The following is an 18,938-nucleotide window of genomic DNA, read 5'->3' as shown; positions in this document are numbered from 1 at the left end:
GAGAAAGAGAGACACAGAGCACCAGTGGGGGAGGAGCAGAGAGAGGTGGAGACACAGAATCCAAAACAGGCTCCAGCTCTGAGCCCCACAGAGCCCGATGTGGGGCTTCAACACATGAACCATGAGATCATGACCTGAGCCGAAGTTGGATGTTTAACCGACTGAGCCACCAGAGCACCACATGACCCAGTTTCTTAAAGACAAAATAGCACTAGTGGGAGTGAAGGTATACCTAGAAGAACATTGAGAGACATATAAACCAATTGTAATGTCTTCCCATTCAAACGAACCAAATGTTAAAAAAAAAATACTGAGAAAATTTTAACAGTGATATTTTTTTTTATAAATTAAAAAAAAAATTTTTTTTTCAACGTTTATTTATTTTTGGGACAGAGAGAGACAGAGCATGAACGGGGGAGGGGAAGAGAGAGAGGGAGACACAGAATCGGAAACAGGCTCCAGGCTCTGAGCCATCAGCCCAGAGCCTGACGTGGGGCTTGAACTCACGTACCGCGAGATCATGACCTGGCTGAAGTCGGATGCTTAACCAACTGCGCCACCCAGGCACCCCTTAACAGTGATATTTAATATTAAAATAACTTCAGTATTATAATAGAATTATAATTATATTGTAAAAGGGTCCTTATCTTTTAGAGATACTAAAATTTGTGAATAAAATAATATGATATTTGGGGTTTACTTAAAAATAATCCAGGGTTAGGGGCGCCTGGGTGGCGCAGTCGGTTAAGCGTCCGACTTCAGCCAGGTCACGATCTCGCGCTCCGTGAGTTCGAGCCCCGCGTCGGGCTCTGGGCTGATGGCTCGGAGCCTGGAGCCTGTTTCCGATTCTGTGTCTCCCTCTCTCTCTGCCCCTCCCCCGTTCATGCTCTGTCTCTCTCTGTCCCCAAAATAAATAAACGTTGAAAAAAAAGAATGAAAAATCTTTAAAAAAAAAAAAATAATCCAGGGTTAGAAGGAAGTGGACAAGGTTATAGATCAAGGAGTGATAAACCATAGCCCAGAGGCCAAATCTGGCCACCACTTGTTTTTGTAAATGAAGTTGTTTTTTTGTTTTTGTTTTTTAACATTCAAAGTGCATCGTCTTCTATTTTTCAGTGTTTATTCGTTTTTTTTGAAAGAGGGAGAGTGTTCACGTGAGCAGGGTAGGGGCAGAGAGTGAGGGAGATAGAGGAGCTGAAGCAGGCTCCAGGCTCTGAGCTGTCAACCCAGAACCCGAAGCAGGGCTCAGGCTCACAAACTGTGAGATCAAGACCTGAAACGAAGTTGGATGCTTAACTGACTGAGCCACGCAGGCACCCCTGTAAATGAAGTCTTATTAGAATACAGTCATGCTCATTTATTTATGTGTAGTCTATGGTTGCTTTTCAGCAACAATGGCAGAGTTGAGAATTTGTGACAGAACAGTTTGGCCCTCAATGCCTAAAATATTTACTTTCTTGCCCTGTACAGCAAAAGCTTTCTGATAACTGGTATAGTAAATCAAAATTGGCTATAAGTAAGTGGATTATTACTGAAACTGGGTGATGGATACATAGAGGTTATACATCATATTATGGGACATGTAATGTTTTAAAATTTAAACAAACAAACCAGTATATTGTGGTTGGTTTTAGGAAAAAGTTTTGACTTGGCCTTTGACTTTATCATTGAGGATGGCATCCTGGTTCCACTCCAGGGTGCATCTTACCCAACACTCTGCCTCTAAAGACACTCCCAGGGACTGTTCAGAAGTGGGTATGGCTGTCTACCTTGAGAACTACCTCAGAGGCCTTAACAAGGCCTTGACCTGCCTCAGTCAGCTTCATCAAAACATCCAGAAGACTGTCCATAGGAAGCAGCCTGGATCGATCTCCTTTGCTTACTCACTATCCTTTGAAGAGCTTACTACATCTAAAAAGAAACTTTTTGTTTTCAGGATAACAGACACTGTACCTCTCCAAGAAGTATCTCTATTTCTTAGAAAAACAAGTTGCTCTTTCAATGCTATGAAGATAATGACACTTGGAGGCTCTTAAAATTGACAGAAAGTCACAATAAATCCTATATACCTTATAGATAAGCATACACACATGTATGTATCATGTTGCAAAACCCACAAAATAAACTCATTCCTCAAATACACTTACCAAATACAGGTTTTCCTAGAGAAACACACAGTTAACGACTTTCAGAGCAAGCTCGGTCATTTTAGAAGTCCAATTCTGGTTCCTCCAGCAAACACTTATTGAAAATCTGCTCCCCTCACGGTGTGTTGCTAAGCAGTTGAGAGACAGAAAGATGCATGAAACATTGTTCCTGGTCTGAAGGATCTAGTGTTAAGGGATTAGGATTATAGTGGTTTGTAGTATAGGAGAGAGAGGAGAAGCCATTGCAATAGTTTCTTTTATTACATACTTAGCACACATGCCTACATGTGTTAAGCATTCTAAGGATTTTATATCTTTAATCTTTACAATAAACTATGAAGTAAGTGTTACTGTCCTCATTCTACACACTGGTACTTAGAGAGGAAATAACTTAAACCCACACTCTGTCATACTCCAAGCTGCTCTCCTAAACATCATTGGTAGTTTAAACACTGAAATGAACATTTTTATTTTGTTTGCACCATAGAGACGCATTTATAAAGAAGCTCCAACTACATGTCACTGTACTGGGTTTCCTCTCATCTCTCATGAGTTGGATCTCATCTTTGACCACCTTGAGCAGGAATGAGACATTTTTGTTTATGCCAAGCTTGAAGGACAATGTGAAAATTCTGCGAATTTTATAATCGCAGAAGAAGTTGGTATCTATCATTTTTTAAATTGTTTTGTGGTCTTTTAACAATTTTTTAAAAGCACCTCTATACCCAACATGGGGCTAACTCACCACCGCAAGATCAAGAGTCCCAAGCTCTACAGACTAAGTGAGCCAGGAGCCCTGGTATCTATCATTTTAAAGAAACACTGGGCCCTCCTCCATTCATGCTCTGTCTCTCTCTGTCTCAAAAATAAATAAACATTAAAAAATTTTTAAAAAATGGGGTGCCTGGGTGGCTCAGTCGGTTAAGCATCCGATTTCGGTTCAGGTCATGATCTCACGGTCAGTGAGTTCAAGCCCCGTGTCCGGCTCTGTGCTGACAGCTCAGAGCCTGGAGCCTGTTTCAGATTCTTTGTCTCCCTCTCTCTCTGACCCTACCCTGTTCATGCTCTGTCTCTCTCTGTCTCAAAAATAAATAAACGTTAAAAAAAAAATTAAAGAAACACTGGAACTTGGCTCTACATATAAATATAAAAGATAACAAATTAAAAAGTCTTTTTGCACTCACACACACAATATTCTTTTTTGAGCACGTTGACATCAAGGCTAGCTCTGGGCAAAACTCTGAGGATTGTGAGTTATACTTCGAATGTTTAATAACAGCTTTCCCCCAAAAATGTGTGTATATGTTTATTATAAATTTTATAGTATTAAGGATATGTACCACCCAATTTACAAATAACAATAAAATAATACTCCAAACTGTAAATTCCATATAGTCCATTGATTTTCACAAAATGATTTCATTGATCTTTGTTCAATTCTACTCTCTGTAGCCAAACTTTGGTTGCAATTGACAAATAAATGTAGTTCCAACATTAATGGTGGTTGACATTTTTATTTACATTAAAGATTAGGATGAAACAAGAAAACCGTACATCAGAACTTCACTTGTTCCTCATTACGTGAGTGCCATCTTCACTACATTGGATAATAGTTTTTGAATAATGAAAAACTATTTCTTCAAATTTTGCAGTTCACATTGTAATGGCTATAGATACCACATACTTTTAAGTTTAATTTGCATTGTTAACATTTTCTCCATCATTTTCTCAAGTCTGGACAAACAACCAGCAATAATAAATAAAGCCCTGATTTGTACCATTTGCCTATTTCCATAGTATAAACACTCTCACCATGGTCAAATTCAAGCTACAATTATGACATCATTAAACCTTTACTTGAAAAGATAAGCATAGGAGCACATGATTATACAGAATATCTACCACATATATACAATAGACATAACCTCAAGTGCATTAATAGTAGTAATATGCTAACATGTCTAGGGAATGATGAGTTTGTTTTATAATTTATTTAATTGTAAGTTTGTATTGAATTGAACTGTATAAAATTACTGATATGCAACCATATATATATTTTTGATCTACACAAGTTGTAAGTTCAAATGATTCAAACTAAAATGTACTCAGGTAGTTTGGGGATGGTGGAATTATTGGGGGGAGGGTTGGATAATGATGATGGTGATAAAAAGAACCTCTATTTACTAAATACTGTGCTAACTCAAGTTTGGCTCTTTTATTTTCAATAACTAAAGCGGAATTTCTTGTGATTCAATCTTATCTAGCTTCTCCCAGTTTGAACATACTGAGACAGAGATCAGGAAATTTCTGGCACTTTAAATTCAATTAAGAATTTGACACAATATATATATGAAAGTGAAATACTATCTATGTAAAATAGTGTTCAGGATATTTGACACAATTTTTGAGCTAAGTATAGGAGAGAACAAGCACTCTTTTTTGGAGCATGAAACTCAATAATTAAGTCCTGGCTTAATTAACTACTTACTGTATTATGAACTGTACATTTTGAACTGCCTCATGGATTCTGAGATCTGGTTTCTTATCTGTGATTTGGGTAATAATACTATCTGCCTAATTTATATGTTCTAGTAATCATGAGATTTAAATGGGAAAAAGAAAATAAAGAGCACCTTATAAACGGTCCAATTTTATAAAGGTAGTGGCTTATTATAGAATCACAGCTCTGTGTATTTGCCTCCAAGATTGTTTTCTGGGCTCGGATCCCAGACAAGGGGCTATGGGAAGGGGGGGAGGTGGGGTGGGGGAAAACAGCTATCAGGCTTTGCTATGCGAAGACATTACTAAACATTTGTTTTACAGTAAACAACTGCATTGCTGAATTAGCTTCTCAGGATCCTTCAGACTGCCTGCTCACACCTGATCTATTTACAAAACTTAATTTTTAAAAGAGAAAAAAAGGGGCGCCTGGGTGGCGCAGTCGGTTAAGCGTCCGACTTCAGCCAGGTCACGATCTCGCGGTCTGTGAGTTCGAGCCCCGCGTCAGGCTCTGGGCTGATGGCTCAGAGCCTGGAGCCTGTTTCCGATTCTGTGTCTCCCTCTCTCTCTGCCCCTCCCCCATTCATGCTCTGTCTCTCTCTGTCCCAAAAATAAATAAACGTTGAAAAAAAAAATAAAAAATAAATAATAAAAAAAAAGAGAAAAAAAGCCCTCTCCTCTTTCTGCCCCTTACTCGTGTTCTTTCTTTCTCTCTCTCTCTCTCAAGAAAGAAAGAAAGAAAGAAAGAAAGAAAGAAAGAAAGAAAGAAAAGAAAAACAAGAAAAAAAACCCTCTCTTTCTTCATATTAATAATCTTCAAGAAATTGAGGACAAATGTAATTTACAATTGAAAGCTCACAGGCTCCGAGGGAGGGAGGAATGTTTACCAATCATTCAGGTGTTTCAGGCCTTCCAGTGGCACAGCTGGGAGGGGGACCCTCCCTTTGAGAGGGATAGAGCAGAGCCCTGACCCTCCCTGTCTCCTCCTCTCCATGGTTTGCTTCCAGGGTTTACTCGAGTTATCCAGCTGATTCACTGTTGCTGTGAAAACAGGGCTGAGCAGGCTATTGAAAGCCACAGAAACCAGAAGAAACTAGTCATGAAAACCCTGACTATCAGCTGACAGATTTCTTCCTGAGAACTCATAATTGAGCATTTTTTTCCAGACTAGAGCAAATCTTCAGGAGCTGACCAGGATCCGGAGCTGTTTCAGCCCAACTTGGCTCTGCTCTCTTTGGTCATGCTGGAGGGTGCCGAGTTCTACTTTAACGTGGACCATGGCTACCTGGAAGGCCTGGTGCGAGGGTGCAAGGCCAGCCTGTTGACCCAGCAGGACTACATCAACCTGGTCCAGTGCGAGACCCTGGAAGGTAAGAGCTGCTCTTCTCACCATGTAAAAAGGGGAAAAGGGAATGACACCTCCCATTGGGAGCTTAAAGAACCGACTGTGTTCCCATGGCCTGAGAGTCCAGAATAGGTTTTTATTCCCAGGGTCCAGACTTCAGGGGTCCATGAACTTGGAGGAGGAAAAAAAAAAAAACAACTCCATCTTTATTTCCAATTTTCTGTAAGTGAAATTTAGCATTTCCTTTCATTATGAATGTAGGCAACAATCAGTGGTTAGTGCTTTGTAACCAATAGAAAGTCAATATTTTCATATCCCTATACAATTCTTGCAGATTTATATTTTTGAAATATTTATATTTATATTTATATTTTCACAATTTTGCACTTATACTAGGTATTACACTTACTCTTTAATCTTGATATTTAATGTCTTAGTAAGTATGTTTTACACATTTTAAAACATCTTGATAACTGTATTTTAACATCTTTTGTTCGCTCGTAATCTTATGTATTTTCATCCTACATATTTATCAATAATATTTAGAGAAGGACTCAGCAAACTGCCCAGGGACAAATGCCCTCCCCACCCCCCAACAAAATGCTAAGAAACTTGGTTTAGAGAATTTTATTCTATACCTAGTTTATTAGTATAAATTGGTATGAGAGTTTATTTCAGGTTTTTACCTTTAACTGAAGCTTAAGAAAAAAGTCAAGAGATGAGCAAGTGGTGAGGCTAACCCTGGATTCAAAAGTACCGACTTTGACCCCTCCCGGGGCTAGGTAGGGGGCCTAAGGCTCAAAACCTGAGCCTCAGTGTCCTCATTTGTAAAATATGATGGTAAAGCCTGCTTTGCCTGCTTTGTTTGGAGAAATAAATGAGATAATACATGAGAAATGTGTTAGAAACTGAAGCACTAGGTAAATGAAAATGATCTTGTTTTAAGCACTTTATTGAGGTGTGATTGACATGCAAGAAACTGTACATATTTAATGTATACAACCTGATGAGATTAGCGGTAGGTATACATCCATGAAATCACCACAATCTATGCCATAAATCAACCATTACCTCCAAAACTTTCTTCCTGCCTGTTATTATTTGTGTGTGTGTGTGTGTGTGTGTGTGTGTGTGTGTACTACAAGGCTCTATGCTATACAGATTTCTAGGACTTACTTATCTTGTGTTTCTAAAACTTTGCACCCTTTGACTAATACCTCCCCATTTTCCCCTTTTCTCTGGAAATTATCTTTAAGCTACAATACTTTCAAAACTTTCCCAAAGATTTTCATCTATAAAACATTATTTTTATTATAAAAACAACTACACTAGTTCATTTTGAAATGTACTTATAAAATCAACACACGTCAATAATAAGGTGCTTTAAAACTTCCAGATTTTTCTAGAAAAAGCAAGAAAGCAATAAGGATCAAAACTGCTAGGAAGGGTATTGAAAGCAAAAACAAAACAAAAAACCTGAAGGTGACTTTGCTGAGTCTGAGGGTCCTGCGTCACTTGTTTGTAATTCTGACCAGTTAAAGCCAGAGTTAAGGCGGAGCTGCCCAAGTTGATATTAACCTACTCCTTTCATTAGCAATGGAGACAGCTAGAAAAATTTTTCAGATGATAAATAATTCTGTAGGCTATGTATAATTACAATATAATCCCAAACCATAAATCACTTCAGCATATTAGGAGTTTGGTGACTGAAGAATGTTAATCATGTACAGAAACTCTGCATAAATATTGTGATAATTTTGTGTAGTGACTGACAGTCACCATACACTTATCACGGTGAGCATTTTGTAATGTATATCATTGGGTTGTTTTGTTTTGTTTTTTAAAGTTTATTTATTTTTGAGAGAGAAAGAGACCAGGAGCAGGGGCAGAGAGAGAGAGGGAGAGACAGAATCCCAAGCTGGCTCTACACTGTCAGTGCAGAGTCCAACACGAGTCTTGAACCCACAAACTGTGAGATCATGACCTGAGCCGAAATCAAGAGTCAGATGCTTAACCAACTGAGCCACCCAGGTACCCCGATAATTGTTGAATCACTGTGTTGTACACCTGAAATTAATATAATGTATGTCAACTATACTTGAATAAAAAAAGAAAATGTGCTTAAGTTGAAGTAGAAAAAGTGAATGAACACAAGGCAGAATGAGTGTTTCTAACAGAAGCCACTTCAATGAATTCTTTTTAGTTTTCAGTCAAGCTTTTACTTTTTTAAGATTATTTATTTACCTATTTTAAGTAATCTCTACACCCAAAGTGGGGCCCAAACTCATGACCCCAAGATCAAGAGTCACGCGCTCCTCTGACTGAGCCAGCCAAATGCCCCAGTCCAACTTTTAAATAAGCTAAAAAATGCAAATTTTAACACAAACAATACAAAAAATACCTAAAATATGATACAAAACCAGATTTAGCCAGTTCACTAAAGAATTCAGAAAGAAATCACCATCAGCTTCAATTTGGGAGGAAAAAATGGGTTTCGGACCCTTTCGAAGATCTAGAGAATGACTCTTCTTAGAAAAACACACCCAGGTAAATGCACACAGAATTTTCCATGTAATATCAGGGGTCCTGGGCCACCCAAAGCCATCCTTGCACCCTGGTTAAGAGATCCTGTCACATTTGGGGCGCCTGGGTGGCGCAGTCGGTTAAGCGTCCAACTTCAGCCGGGTCACGATCTCGCGGCCCGTGAGTTCGAGCCCCGCGTCAGGCTCTGGGCTGATGGCTCGGAGCCTGGAGCCTGTTTCCGATTCTCTGTCTCCCTCTCTCTCTGCCCCTCCCCCGTTCATGCTCTGTCTCTCTCTGTCCCAAAAATAAAAAAAAAAATTAAAAAAAAAAAAAAGAGATCCTGTCACATCCATCAACACTTTGTTGTTCTTTTACCTCAGGTTTCTATCTTTCTTTCCTCCTAATATATTTTTTTCAACCACTCATTTCATAACTATGTTTGAATCTGTGTGCCAATCTGTTTGGAGACCCCCAGTAGTGTCAAGTGTGGGTCATTAAACTACGGGTTATACTGGCTGCTGAGAAAATAAATCTAAATAAGGATTTCATGTCTGCAGTTAACAGTTGAGGATGCTGAGGCTTAGAATGGCTCTGTCTAATCTGACACTCTTGTCAGGGATGGAGTATAGACATATCCACAACTCTTTTTCCACTAAAATGTCTGTGCCTCCTGAGCACGAATTAAAGATAAATGATTATGCCTATGTTGATGTCAGCTCCTTTTTGATATGGATAATAATAAGGTCTGCCCTACCTGATTATTTCATAGGATGTTGGGAAATAAATAACTTGGGGAAAGCAATGCAGCTGTTGTATCTGCAAATACACTGAGAGAAACCGAGCCATCTTCTGAGTTGATGAAGAGTTGAAGAGAAGGGTGCCTGGTGGGTTCAGTCAGTAGAGCACGTAACTCTTGATCTTGGAGTTGTAAGTTCGAGCCCTGCAATGGATGTAGAGATCACTTAAAAATAAAATCTTAAAAAAAAAAAAGAGCTGAAGAAAAAAAAATCAAGGGCATTTATCAGGATCAATGTTAAGGACTTAAGGATTTCTGTTTACATTTGCACAAAATCTGCACTGTACCAATACAGGGGAAGAAGAGTGGATAAAACTGTCATTGTGGTACTATGTGCTGACACAGACACTTTCTGTAAAAGAAGAGCTAATTTGGCAGAGATTAAATTTGCCTTTAGTGTTATCAAGTCCTCTAGACGTCAAGAGTGTTCTGACATCAACAAATTGTTTTACACTTAGAAAGAATATAAGGTTTCAGGTAAATTTAGACGAGAAAATGAACATTGTCTAGAAAAACTTTAAAAAGTCCTAGAATTCATAATTGTGCTTAACTGCATATATAATTGTGCTAGTGTGACCAGAAATACTCATCTGTTCCAAGGTTTGCCCCTGACTAACAGTGACCTGAATCAGTTGCTAGGACACTCTGTGACTCTGCCAGTTCCCAGAGATAGAAGGGGGAAGCTAGTTCACATGGCCTATCCCACTGGTAGTGCTGGAAGGCTGTACTACGTGGAAACTTTAAAGTCTTTAAAAGTGACTTTGCAGCAAAATAATAAAGTCAAAGTGGCATAAAATGTTCTTTTAAAGAATTAACATTTTGGGGGGGGCATCTGGGTGGCTCAGTCAGTTAAGCTTCTGACTTCGGCTCAGGTCATGATCTCCTGGTCTGTGAGTTCAAGCCCCATGTCAGTCTCTGCACTGACAGCTCAGGGACTAGAGCCTGCTTCAGATTCAGTGTCTCCTTCTCTCTCTGCCCCTCCCCGTCTCACACTCTGTCTCTCTTTCAAAAATAAATAAACACTTTAGGGGCGCCTGGGTGGCGCAGTCGGTTGGGCGTCCGACTTCAGCCAGGTCACGATCTCACGGTCCGGGAGTTCGAGCCCGCGTTGGGCTCTGGGCTGATGGCTCAGAACCTGGAGCCTGTTTCCGATTCTGTGTCTCCCTCTCTCTCTGCCCCTCCCCCGTTCATGCTCTGTCTCTCTCTGTCCCAAAAATAAATAAACGTTGAAAAAAAAATTAAAAAAAAAAAATAAATAAACACTTTAAAAAATTAAAGAATTAACACTTTTTAAAAAATTAAGACTTTTTTTAGAGCAGCTTTTAAGTTAATAGCAAAATTGAGAGGAAATTTTAAAGATTTCCCATATGCCTCCTGCCCGCATCCACTCACAGCTTCATCCGTTGTCCACATTCCCTACCGTAGCCTGTTATAATTGATGTTATAATTGATGAACCTACAATGACACATCATAATCATGGAGAGTCCATAGTTTGCATCAGGGTTCACTCTTGTTGTTATACATTCTATGGGTTTGGACAAATATATTGACATGTATCCATCATTATAGTATACAAAGTATTTTCATTGCCCTAAGAATCCTCTGCTCCACCTGTTCATTCCTCTCCCCCATCCCACTTCTGGCAACTGGGAATCTTTTTTGCTCTCTTGTAGTTTTCCCTTTTCCAGAATGTGATATAGTTAGAATTATACAGTAAGTAGCCTTTTCAGATTGGCTTCTTTCACTTAGTAACATGAATTTAAGTTTTCTCCATGTCTTATCATGGCAACACTGCTATTTTCGTCAGAATTTTTTATTTTATTTTTTTTTATTATTTTTTTTTAATTTTTTTTTCAAAGTTTATTTATTTTTGGGACAGAGAGAGACAGAGCATGAACGGGGGAGGGGCAGAGAGAGAGGGAGACACAGAATCGGAAACAGGCTCCAGGCTCTGAGCCATCAGCTCAGAGCCCGACGCGGGGCTCAAACTCACGGACCGCGAGATCGTGTCCTGGCTGAAGTCGGACGCTTAACCGACTGCGCCACCCAGGCGCCCCTAGAATTTTTTATTTTTTTAATTTTTTAACTTTATTTATTTTGAGAGAGCGCAAGTGGGGGAGGGGCAGAGAGACAGAGGGAGAGACAGATCCCAAGCAGGCTCCGCACCCCCACTGCAGAGCTCAATGTGGAGCTCAAACTCACGAGCTGTGAGATCATGACCCGAGCTGAAGTTGCACACCTAACCAACTGAGCCACCCGGGTGTCTCTCATTAGAATTTTTTAAATTACAAGTAAGACTTTTGCAAATATTCTTTCCTCTTCAAAAATGACAAGTTGGTAAAATTAATATTTTAGATCTCTAGAATTTAGTAATTCATATTTTCTAAAATTTTTGGTGAAAAGTGTCCACTGGCTCTCTGAATTAAACTTTTTCCTTTTTTGAAAAGTAATTTTTTGAAAGGGAATGAGGAAAGTTGATTATATCTCACCGTTTAGAGGACATGACCTTCATTCCTTTCCAATAAAAATTAATTTAACAACAACATATTAAACATTTCTGGCTAGAGTCAAGGAAGTAAAATTAAACAAGATACAGTCCCTTCCCTAAAAGGGCTTCCACTCTGGTGAATAAAAATACTGAAAAAAAAGATCTTTAAGGGGGCCATTGGGCAGTACCTATCAAAATTCCAAGTGCATATACACTTGGCCTGAGATTTCATATCGCATTGTTTAGAATAGCAAAAGATGGAAACAAATCAAATGTCCATCTGCAGGGAACTAATTAAACAAATTATGTAACATTCACATCACAGAATATTCTGCAGCTATTAAAAAAAAAAGCATGAGGACACTCTCTTAAGAGAACTGATACAAAAAGATCACCAAGATCTATTAAGGGAGGAAAGCAAGGGGAAGAATTATGTGTGGCATAGTACTCTTTAGTAAAAAGGCAGACAAATTTAAAAATATTTTTTCTATATGATGGTCTAGATACAAAGAAACTGAAAGGATATAACAGAAACTAAGAATAGTTTCTGGGAATGAGTGGGCGGGGTAGTGGATGACAAGTATGGGTGACCTTTTACTTTTTACCTGTATTTATACCTATCTATTTTTAAACATATATATATATATATATATATATATATATATATATATATATATATATGACTTAGTTCAAAAGGCTTTCTTCATGCTCCCTTAAATATTATTTGTGCCTCTAATTATAGCACTTTTTTCACCTTGTATTAAAAGTGCATATCCAATACCTTCACTTTCCTGTTCAAAAATAGTTCAATGGTTTTCACCATACAGGATAAACTTCACCCTTGGCTCAAAAGACTGGAGCAGTCTTGGTGATCTCTACCTTGTAAGCATTTCCTCAAAATCCTTCTACCTTTTGTAAAGCTATTCCTTCAGTCACAGATTCCATTCTCTATCCTGTTTGCCTGGAGAACAGTTATTCCTCTTTAAAGTCTCCACTCTGAGTTACTTCCTCTGTAAATTTTTTCCTCCTGTACCCCTATTGGAGTACAATTGACAAGCCTTAACTTTGTACTCTATTATGCCTTGTAACAGTCCTAATTCTGTGACACTTGCATAGATGCGTCATGCTGAGGGAGGACATTTGTCGCACTTGACTATCTTCTAGCTCCCTGAATTACCACAGTTAAGGGCTTAACTCATAATTGAATAATGAATCCATCTCCTCCTATATTCTAAGCTTCTTAAGGGCAGAGCCTATCAATATGTGAGGCCACTGAGGTGTCAGTTAAATAGGTGGGGGGGGGGATCCTTTCACAATGTATATGTGCATCAGATGTACACTTTATTGTTTTTTAAAGTTTATTCATTTTGACACAGAGACAGTGTGAGTGGGGGAGGGGCAGAGAGAGGGAGGGAGAATTCCATGCTGCCAGTGCAGAGCCCTACACAGGGCTGAAACTCACGAAACCATGAGATCATGATCTGAGCTGAAACCAAGAGTGGGACACTTAACCCACTGAGCCACTCAGGTGCCCCATCAAATGTACATTTTAAATACCTTAAAGTTTGCGGGACGCCTGGGTGGCTCAGTCGGTTGAGCTTCCGATTTTTGATTTCAGCTCAGGTCATGATCCCAGGGTCATGGGATTGAGCCCTGAGTGTGGAGATTTCTTATAATTCTCTCTCTCTCTCTCTCTCTCTCTCTCTCTCTCTCTCTCTCTCCCTTTGCTCTCTCCCGCTTACACACACTCTCTCTCTAAAATAAATATCTTACAGTTTTATTTGTCAATTGTACTTCAAAAAAGCTGAAATTTAAAAAAGAAATATCCATTTAAAAAAAAAAAAAAGGGACAGAAACTATATAATTTTCTGTCCAAGTTCCTCTAGCCTAAGGCTGTGTTTTGTACCTTGTAAGAATCTGAAAATTCACATTAGAAATATCTACATGTTTGGGTTCAAGTCCTAGCACTTCCACTTTCTGGCTCTAGGATATTAAGCCAGTTGCTTAACTTTTAGCATGGTGTTTTCTTATCTGATACTTAGATGGTATCTCCCTGGCCTAATCCTAAATCATCAGGAGCATCAGAAATTCCTGAAAATGTTTTGTAAACTGCATATCATAAGAATTCCTGGGAAATCATAAGCACCTCCCTGAACTGTAGTGTATACACAACAAGAATCAGTTTCCCCTCTTTTGCTAGACTTTTGAATTCCTGAAATAATTCTTCCCATTTCATGGTTATGATTAATGGTATTTAGTATATGGTTCTATGTAGCTGATTCTGTTCTTCAGAGAGCACCAGTTTGTTTGGAAACATTCATTCTGGTGAATAAGAATCAAAATGTGGAGTTTCAACCTTGGTAACATGGAATTGTATAATGAAGTGCTATATTGGTCCTGAGTTTGTTTGTTTTTTAGTTTTTAATTTTTTTTTAACTTACATCCAAATTAGTTAGCATATAGTGCAACAATGAATTCAGGAGTAGATTCCTTAATGCCCCTTACCCATTGAGCCCATCCCCCCTCCCACACCGCCTCCAGTAACCCTTTGTTTGGTCTCCATATTTATGAGTCTCTTATGTTTTATGCCCCTCCCTGTTTTTATATTATTTTTGTTTCCCTTCCTTTATGTTCATCTGTTTTGTCTCTTAAAGTTCTCATATGAGTGAAGTAATATGACATTTTTCTTTCTCTGACTGACTAATTTCATTTAGCATAATACCCTCCAGTTCTAGCCACATAGTTGCAAATGGCAAGATTTCATTCTGTTTGATTGCCAAATAATACTCCATTGTATATATACATACCATATCTTCTTTATCCATTCATCCATCGATGGACATTTGGGCTCTTTCCATATTTGGCTATTGTTGATAGTGCTGCTATAAACATGGGGGTGCATGTGTCCTTTCGAAACAGCATACCTGTATCCCTAGGATAAATACCTAGTAGTGCAATTGCTGGGTCGTAGGGTAGTTCTATTTTTAGTTTTTTGAGGAACCTCCATACTGTTTTCCAGAGTGGCTGCACCAGCCTGAATTCCCATGGTCCTAAGTTTTTAATCACAATTTAAATCTACTAATATTTGAAGTTCATCTATGCAATAAAAATTGCATTAGGTGATGTGGAGAAATGATATACAATAAGATATTATTCATTCCCTAAACACTATCTAGCTGAAAGGATATCATAAATAAGTAAAAACAATTAAAATTTAAAGATACAAAAACAGTTGAAACCTATAAATAGCAGATATACTCAAAAGTGAAACATATCTTCATGGCTATAGGCTAGGAAAATGCCAATGAGATGCAGGGAAGCAGTTTTGAGATGGTTGGGCACTGGGCTCCAGCAGGGAAAATTAATAAAATACAGATTCCTGTATTTAATAAAAGCACATAGGTGAGGAGTAAACCAGTTTGGCTGCAATACTAGAATACCTAGAGAAAAGGCTAGAATTTAGACTGGGAAAAATTTTGAAGGACCTTGGAGGTCTGATTATGGAGCTTTAGAAAAACTAATGAGGACAAGAGACATGTCTGAATCTTCAGTCAAATACTTGCAAGCATAGAAAACATGAACATGTTATTTCTCTGAGCCTCAGTTTCTTAATCTATGAAATGGGAAATTTTGGTAAGGCTGAGAGTTGATGTCCATTAAAACCATTCTGTCAGTGGCAAAACACTACAAATATTATGAAGGTCATTCTTAATCTCCCTACAACTTTCAGTGACTCCAAGATTCATATAGGAGCATTACAAAATCAAAATAATTATTAGTAAAGATTAAATTTGAGGCAGGGAGTACATGAGGAGGAAATGAACTTGGGAGAATCAATTTAAGAGCTCACCACAGTAATCTTGATGTCATGTGGCCATTCTAAACCAGGGGCACACAGAGTGGAAACCAGAGAGGACATTAAGGAACAATAAAGGGGAATTGGAGTAAGAAAGTACCAGAGAGGATTTGAAGTTTTATCAACGGGAGAATGGAAGTATATTAACAAAAATGGAGGGAGAAGTTCTGGTTTTATAGATACTGGTATATACAAATTAAAATCTGAGTAATTATAAGATGTGATGGCTGATGCCAATATATTGGCTGAGAATAGTCTGATTTAGAGAATAAAAACCAAAGTCTTTAGCGAAATGAATCAAATTATTTTTGAAATAGGTGGTAAAAGTGAGAAGAAAAAAGATAATATTAAGTAGTAGTTCCTATATGCTGGCTCTTCACCTACATCATCTTGTCTAATCCCCACAACAACCTAAAAGCACGAATTCTATATCCATTTTGCAGATGAAGAAACAATTCAAAAAGGTCAGATAACTTTTGTAAGTTCAGCTTCAGCAGGGTGCAGGGAAAAGGCAGGGGACTGCTCAAGGATAGCACCTTTTCCAGGTACCTCTTGAAGGTGCTTCCTTGGCATAAAACCTACCTGGCGGGGGGCTTGAGTGGCTCAGTTGGTTAAGCCTCCGACTTTGGCTCAGGTTGTGATCTCACGGCTTGAGTTGGAGCCCTGCGTTGGGCTTTGTCACTTGCTCTCTCTCTCTCTCTCTCTGATATAAATATATAAATAGAAATGAACATTAAACAATTTTAGAATGAATGAATGAATAAATAAATAAATAAATAAATAAAACCTACCTGCAGTGTGAAAGGTCTGGGCATTCACTTTTATAGAGAGCCCCAAATGGGAAACTGCACAGGAAAAAAAAAATTACCCTTCTCTAAAAATGATCTGCTCACAAGCTAATAGAAGATAATCATAATGTCCCAGATCATTATCCTGTCTCAGTAGCCAAGTGACCTCAGATAATTCCCTGAACCCAATGACTGCAACCCACAGAAGACCCATTTTTACACCACAACCTGTACGCACATATATGTATATGCTACTCGGTGTTATATACTCTGATATTTGTTACAACAGCCTAATCGAATCCTTTTATTCTTTGCTGTTTGGGACCTATTAAACTGATTTAGTTGGTAGTGATCCCAGTTTGGAAAACATTCCATTGCCTCATTTGAATAAAAAAGAGAAATGTCACTTGCCACATTACTTCTCTGGATAAAAAAGCAGTGTAATTTTCCAGTCTGCTCTGTGGGTGGTTCCATTGTTTTCTAGTGGCTTGGGAGGTTCGGCACCATACTCTTTTCTTTTTTTTTTTTTTAATTTTTTTTTCCAACTTTTATTTATTTTTGGGACAGAGAGAGACAGAGCATGAACGGGGGAGGGGCAGAGAGAGAGGGAGACACAGAATCGGAAACAGGCTCCAGGCTCTGAGCCATCAGCCCAGAGCCCGACGCGGGGCTCGAACTCACGGACCGCGAGATCGCGACCTGGCTGAAGTCGGACGCTTAACCGACTGCGCCACCCAGGCGCCCCTATACTCTTTTCAAAAAGCACTCAAATTAATGTGTTAAATGCTTTCAGTTCCTGCAGCTAAGAAGCCTGTTTATTCCAAATTTATTTGACCACAAAGTCCTTTTTATCACAAACCTATTTAAATAAGCACTTGGGGAAATGCAGAGAAAAAATTATGTTGAACCCATTTTGAAAACTATAAAACTACATGCATTGTTGACCTTATTGGCAGTCAATCATCATCTCAGAGCAAATGGTTCAGATCCTGAGATTTTCTTAGAATCTGAATGCAAGTGTCCCTTGGATTGTTTTCATGCTGGGAAAAAAAGGTTCCTTCTATTTCATTTGCCTCTCCACTGACCACAATATTACAAGATTCCTATGGGGTCTGAAACACTTGAGACGTTGAATTTCAGGATCTCACTGGCAGCTGAAAGGTTTGGAAGTTATTTTGCTTAGAAGAAACATATGCCACATGAGCAAAATATCATGGTTTTGAAAGAAATAACATTTGTGTTTCTTCTGTTGGCAAATATTCCTCAGTGCTGAGAATACAAACTGTCAAATTGTATAAAAATCTGAACTGCTAGAATAAAAGCCAAATAAGACATGGCAAAAAAAGGGGGGGGTATAATTTTTTAAAATTAAGTTAATTAAATAGGTAATTGAGCAAATGAATTCTGCTGTCAGGTAAAGAATATTTCCAGTGCATAATATACTCCAGACACTAAGGAAGAGTGCCTGCCCTCTGAATCTCAGGTACGTTAAGAATCACTTGAGTGCCTAATTGCAAACCCACCATCTCATCAGCTCCCAGAGCAATCAATTCATAGCCCACCGTGGCTGCCTCTTATCCTCAGGATGAAGGATGCCATTCAAGCCTTTCTTGGGACATCCCCTGCTTACTTCTCTGGCTTCATTTCTTACCTCTCCTCTCCCACTTAATGCTTCAGCAATCACCTGGCATTCAAACACATGGCCATTTACAGGACGCCTAGTATGGTCTTCTGGAAATGATGTTGGATTTTAAGATAAGTAGATCCATCTCCTAGTCCAAGCCTTACTACTATCTGACTCCACCATTTAGCCCCAATGAGACTAAGTTTCTTCATCTATAATAAAAGGGTATTATTGATGACTGCCCATTCCACCTTCCATAGCCATGGTAAACATCACTAATAAAGTTCTCTTTTCCATCAAGCTGAGATGGAGTCTTAGTATCCTTCTCTACAGTTTTCTGAGCAGCTATTTCCAAATGACTACAACCGGCTAAGGTAAACTTAGAAGTAGGTGGTTGTTAATGTTCTTTTCAGCTGTGTTAAATAATTCTAGATTTTTTAGATAACTGAAATTCTTCTGTTGTATCAGAATATCTGTATTAACATTGAATTTTGTATTGCTGTAGAGAGTAACACTCAAGACTATATCATATAAATACCTTATGTTAAGGTCTAATAAGATAATTTAATATACATTTATCATAAAGTCACAATAAACTCAATTAACATTGTAAAAGCTAGATATGCATATTCAAATTTTAATCTGATTTGAGGTTTCATTTAATTTCAGATGTGAAAATTCATCTCCAGACCACTGATTATGGCAACTTCTTGGCTAATCAAACAAATCCTCTTACTGTTTCCAAAATTGATACGGAGATGAGGAAAAAGCTGTGCAGAGAATTTGAATATTTCCGGAATCATTCCCTGGAACCTCTGAGCACATTTTTTACATACATGACGTAAGTGGTAGCAGGAAGCCTTATTTTTTT

General features: G+C 38.4%; 1 protein-coding gene across 3 annotated transcripts in view; it reads left to right on the top strand.

Annotated features, from left to right (window-relative positions):
• Positions 1-5,630: 5,630 nt before the first annotated feature.
• The window catches only part of ATP6V0D2 (ATPase H+ transporting V0 subunit d2), a 49,164-nt gene continuing 35,856 nt past the window's right edge, over positions 5,631-18,938 (top strand). For 2 of the 3 annotated variants that reach the window (XM_086696006.1, XM_086696007.1), the window contains exons 1-2: positions 5,631-6,016; positions 18,737-18,908. In XM_086696006.1, the coding sequence (XP_086552132.1) occupies positions 5,887-6,016; positions 18,737-18,908 (302 nt within the window). In that variant the 5' untranslated portion in view covers positions 5,631-5,886. The remainder of the gene's footprint in view (positions 6,017-18,736; positions 18,909-18,938) is intronic. The other variant, XM_025922766.2, reaches the window with a different exon arrangement.

This window comes from Puma concolor, chromosome F2 (assembly GCF_028749965.1).
Source record: "Puma concolor isolate L17-30 chromosome F2, mPumCon1.1.hap2, whole genome shotgun sequence".
In the NCBI taxonomy this organism is placed as follows: Eukaryota; Metazoa; Chordata; class Mammalia; order Carnivora; family Felidae; genus Puma; species Puma concolor.
This window is presented reverse-complemented; position numbering and strand designations above follow the sequence as displayed.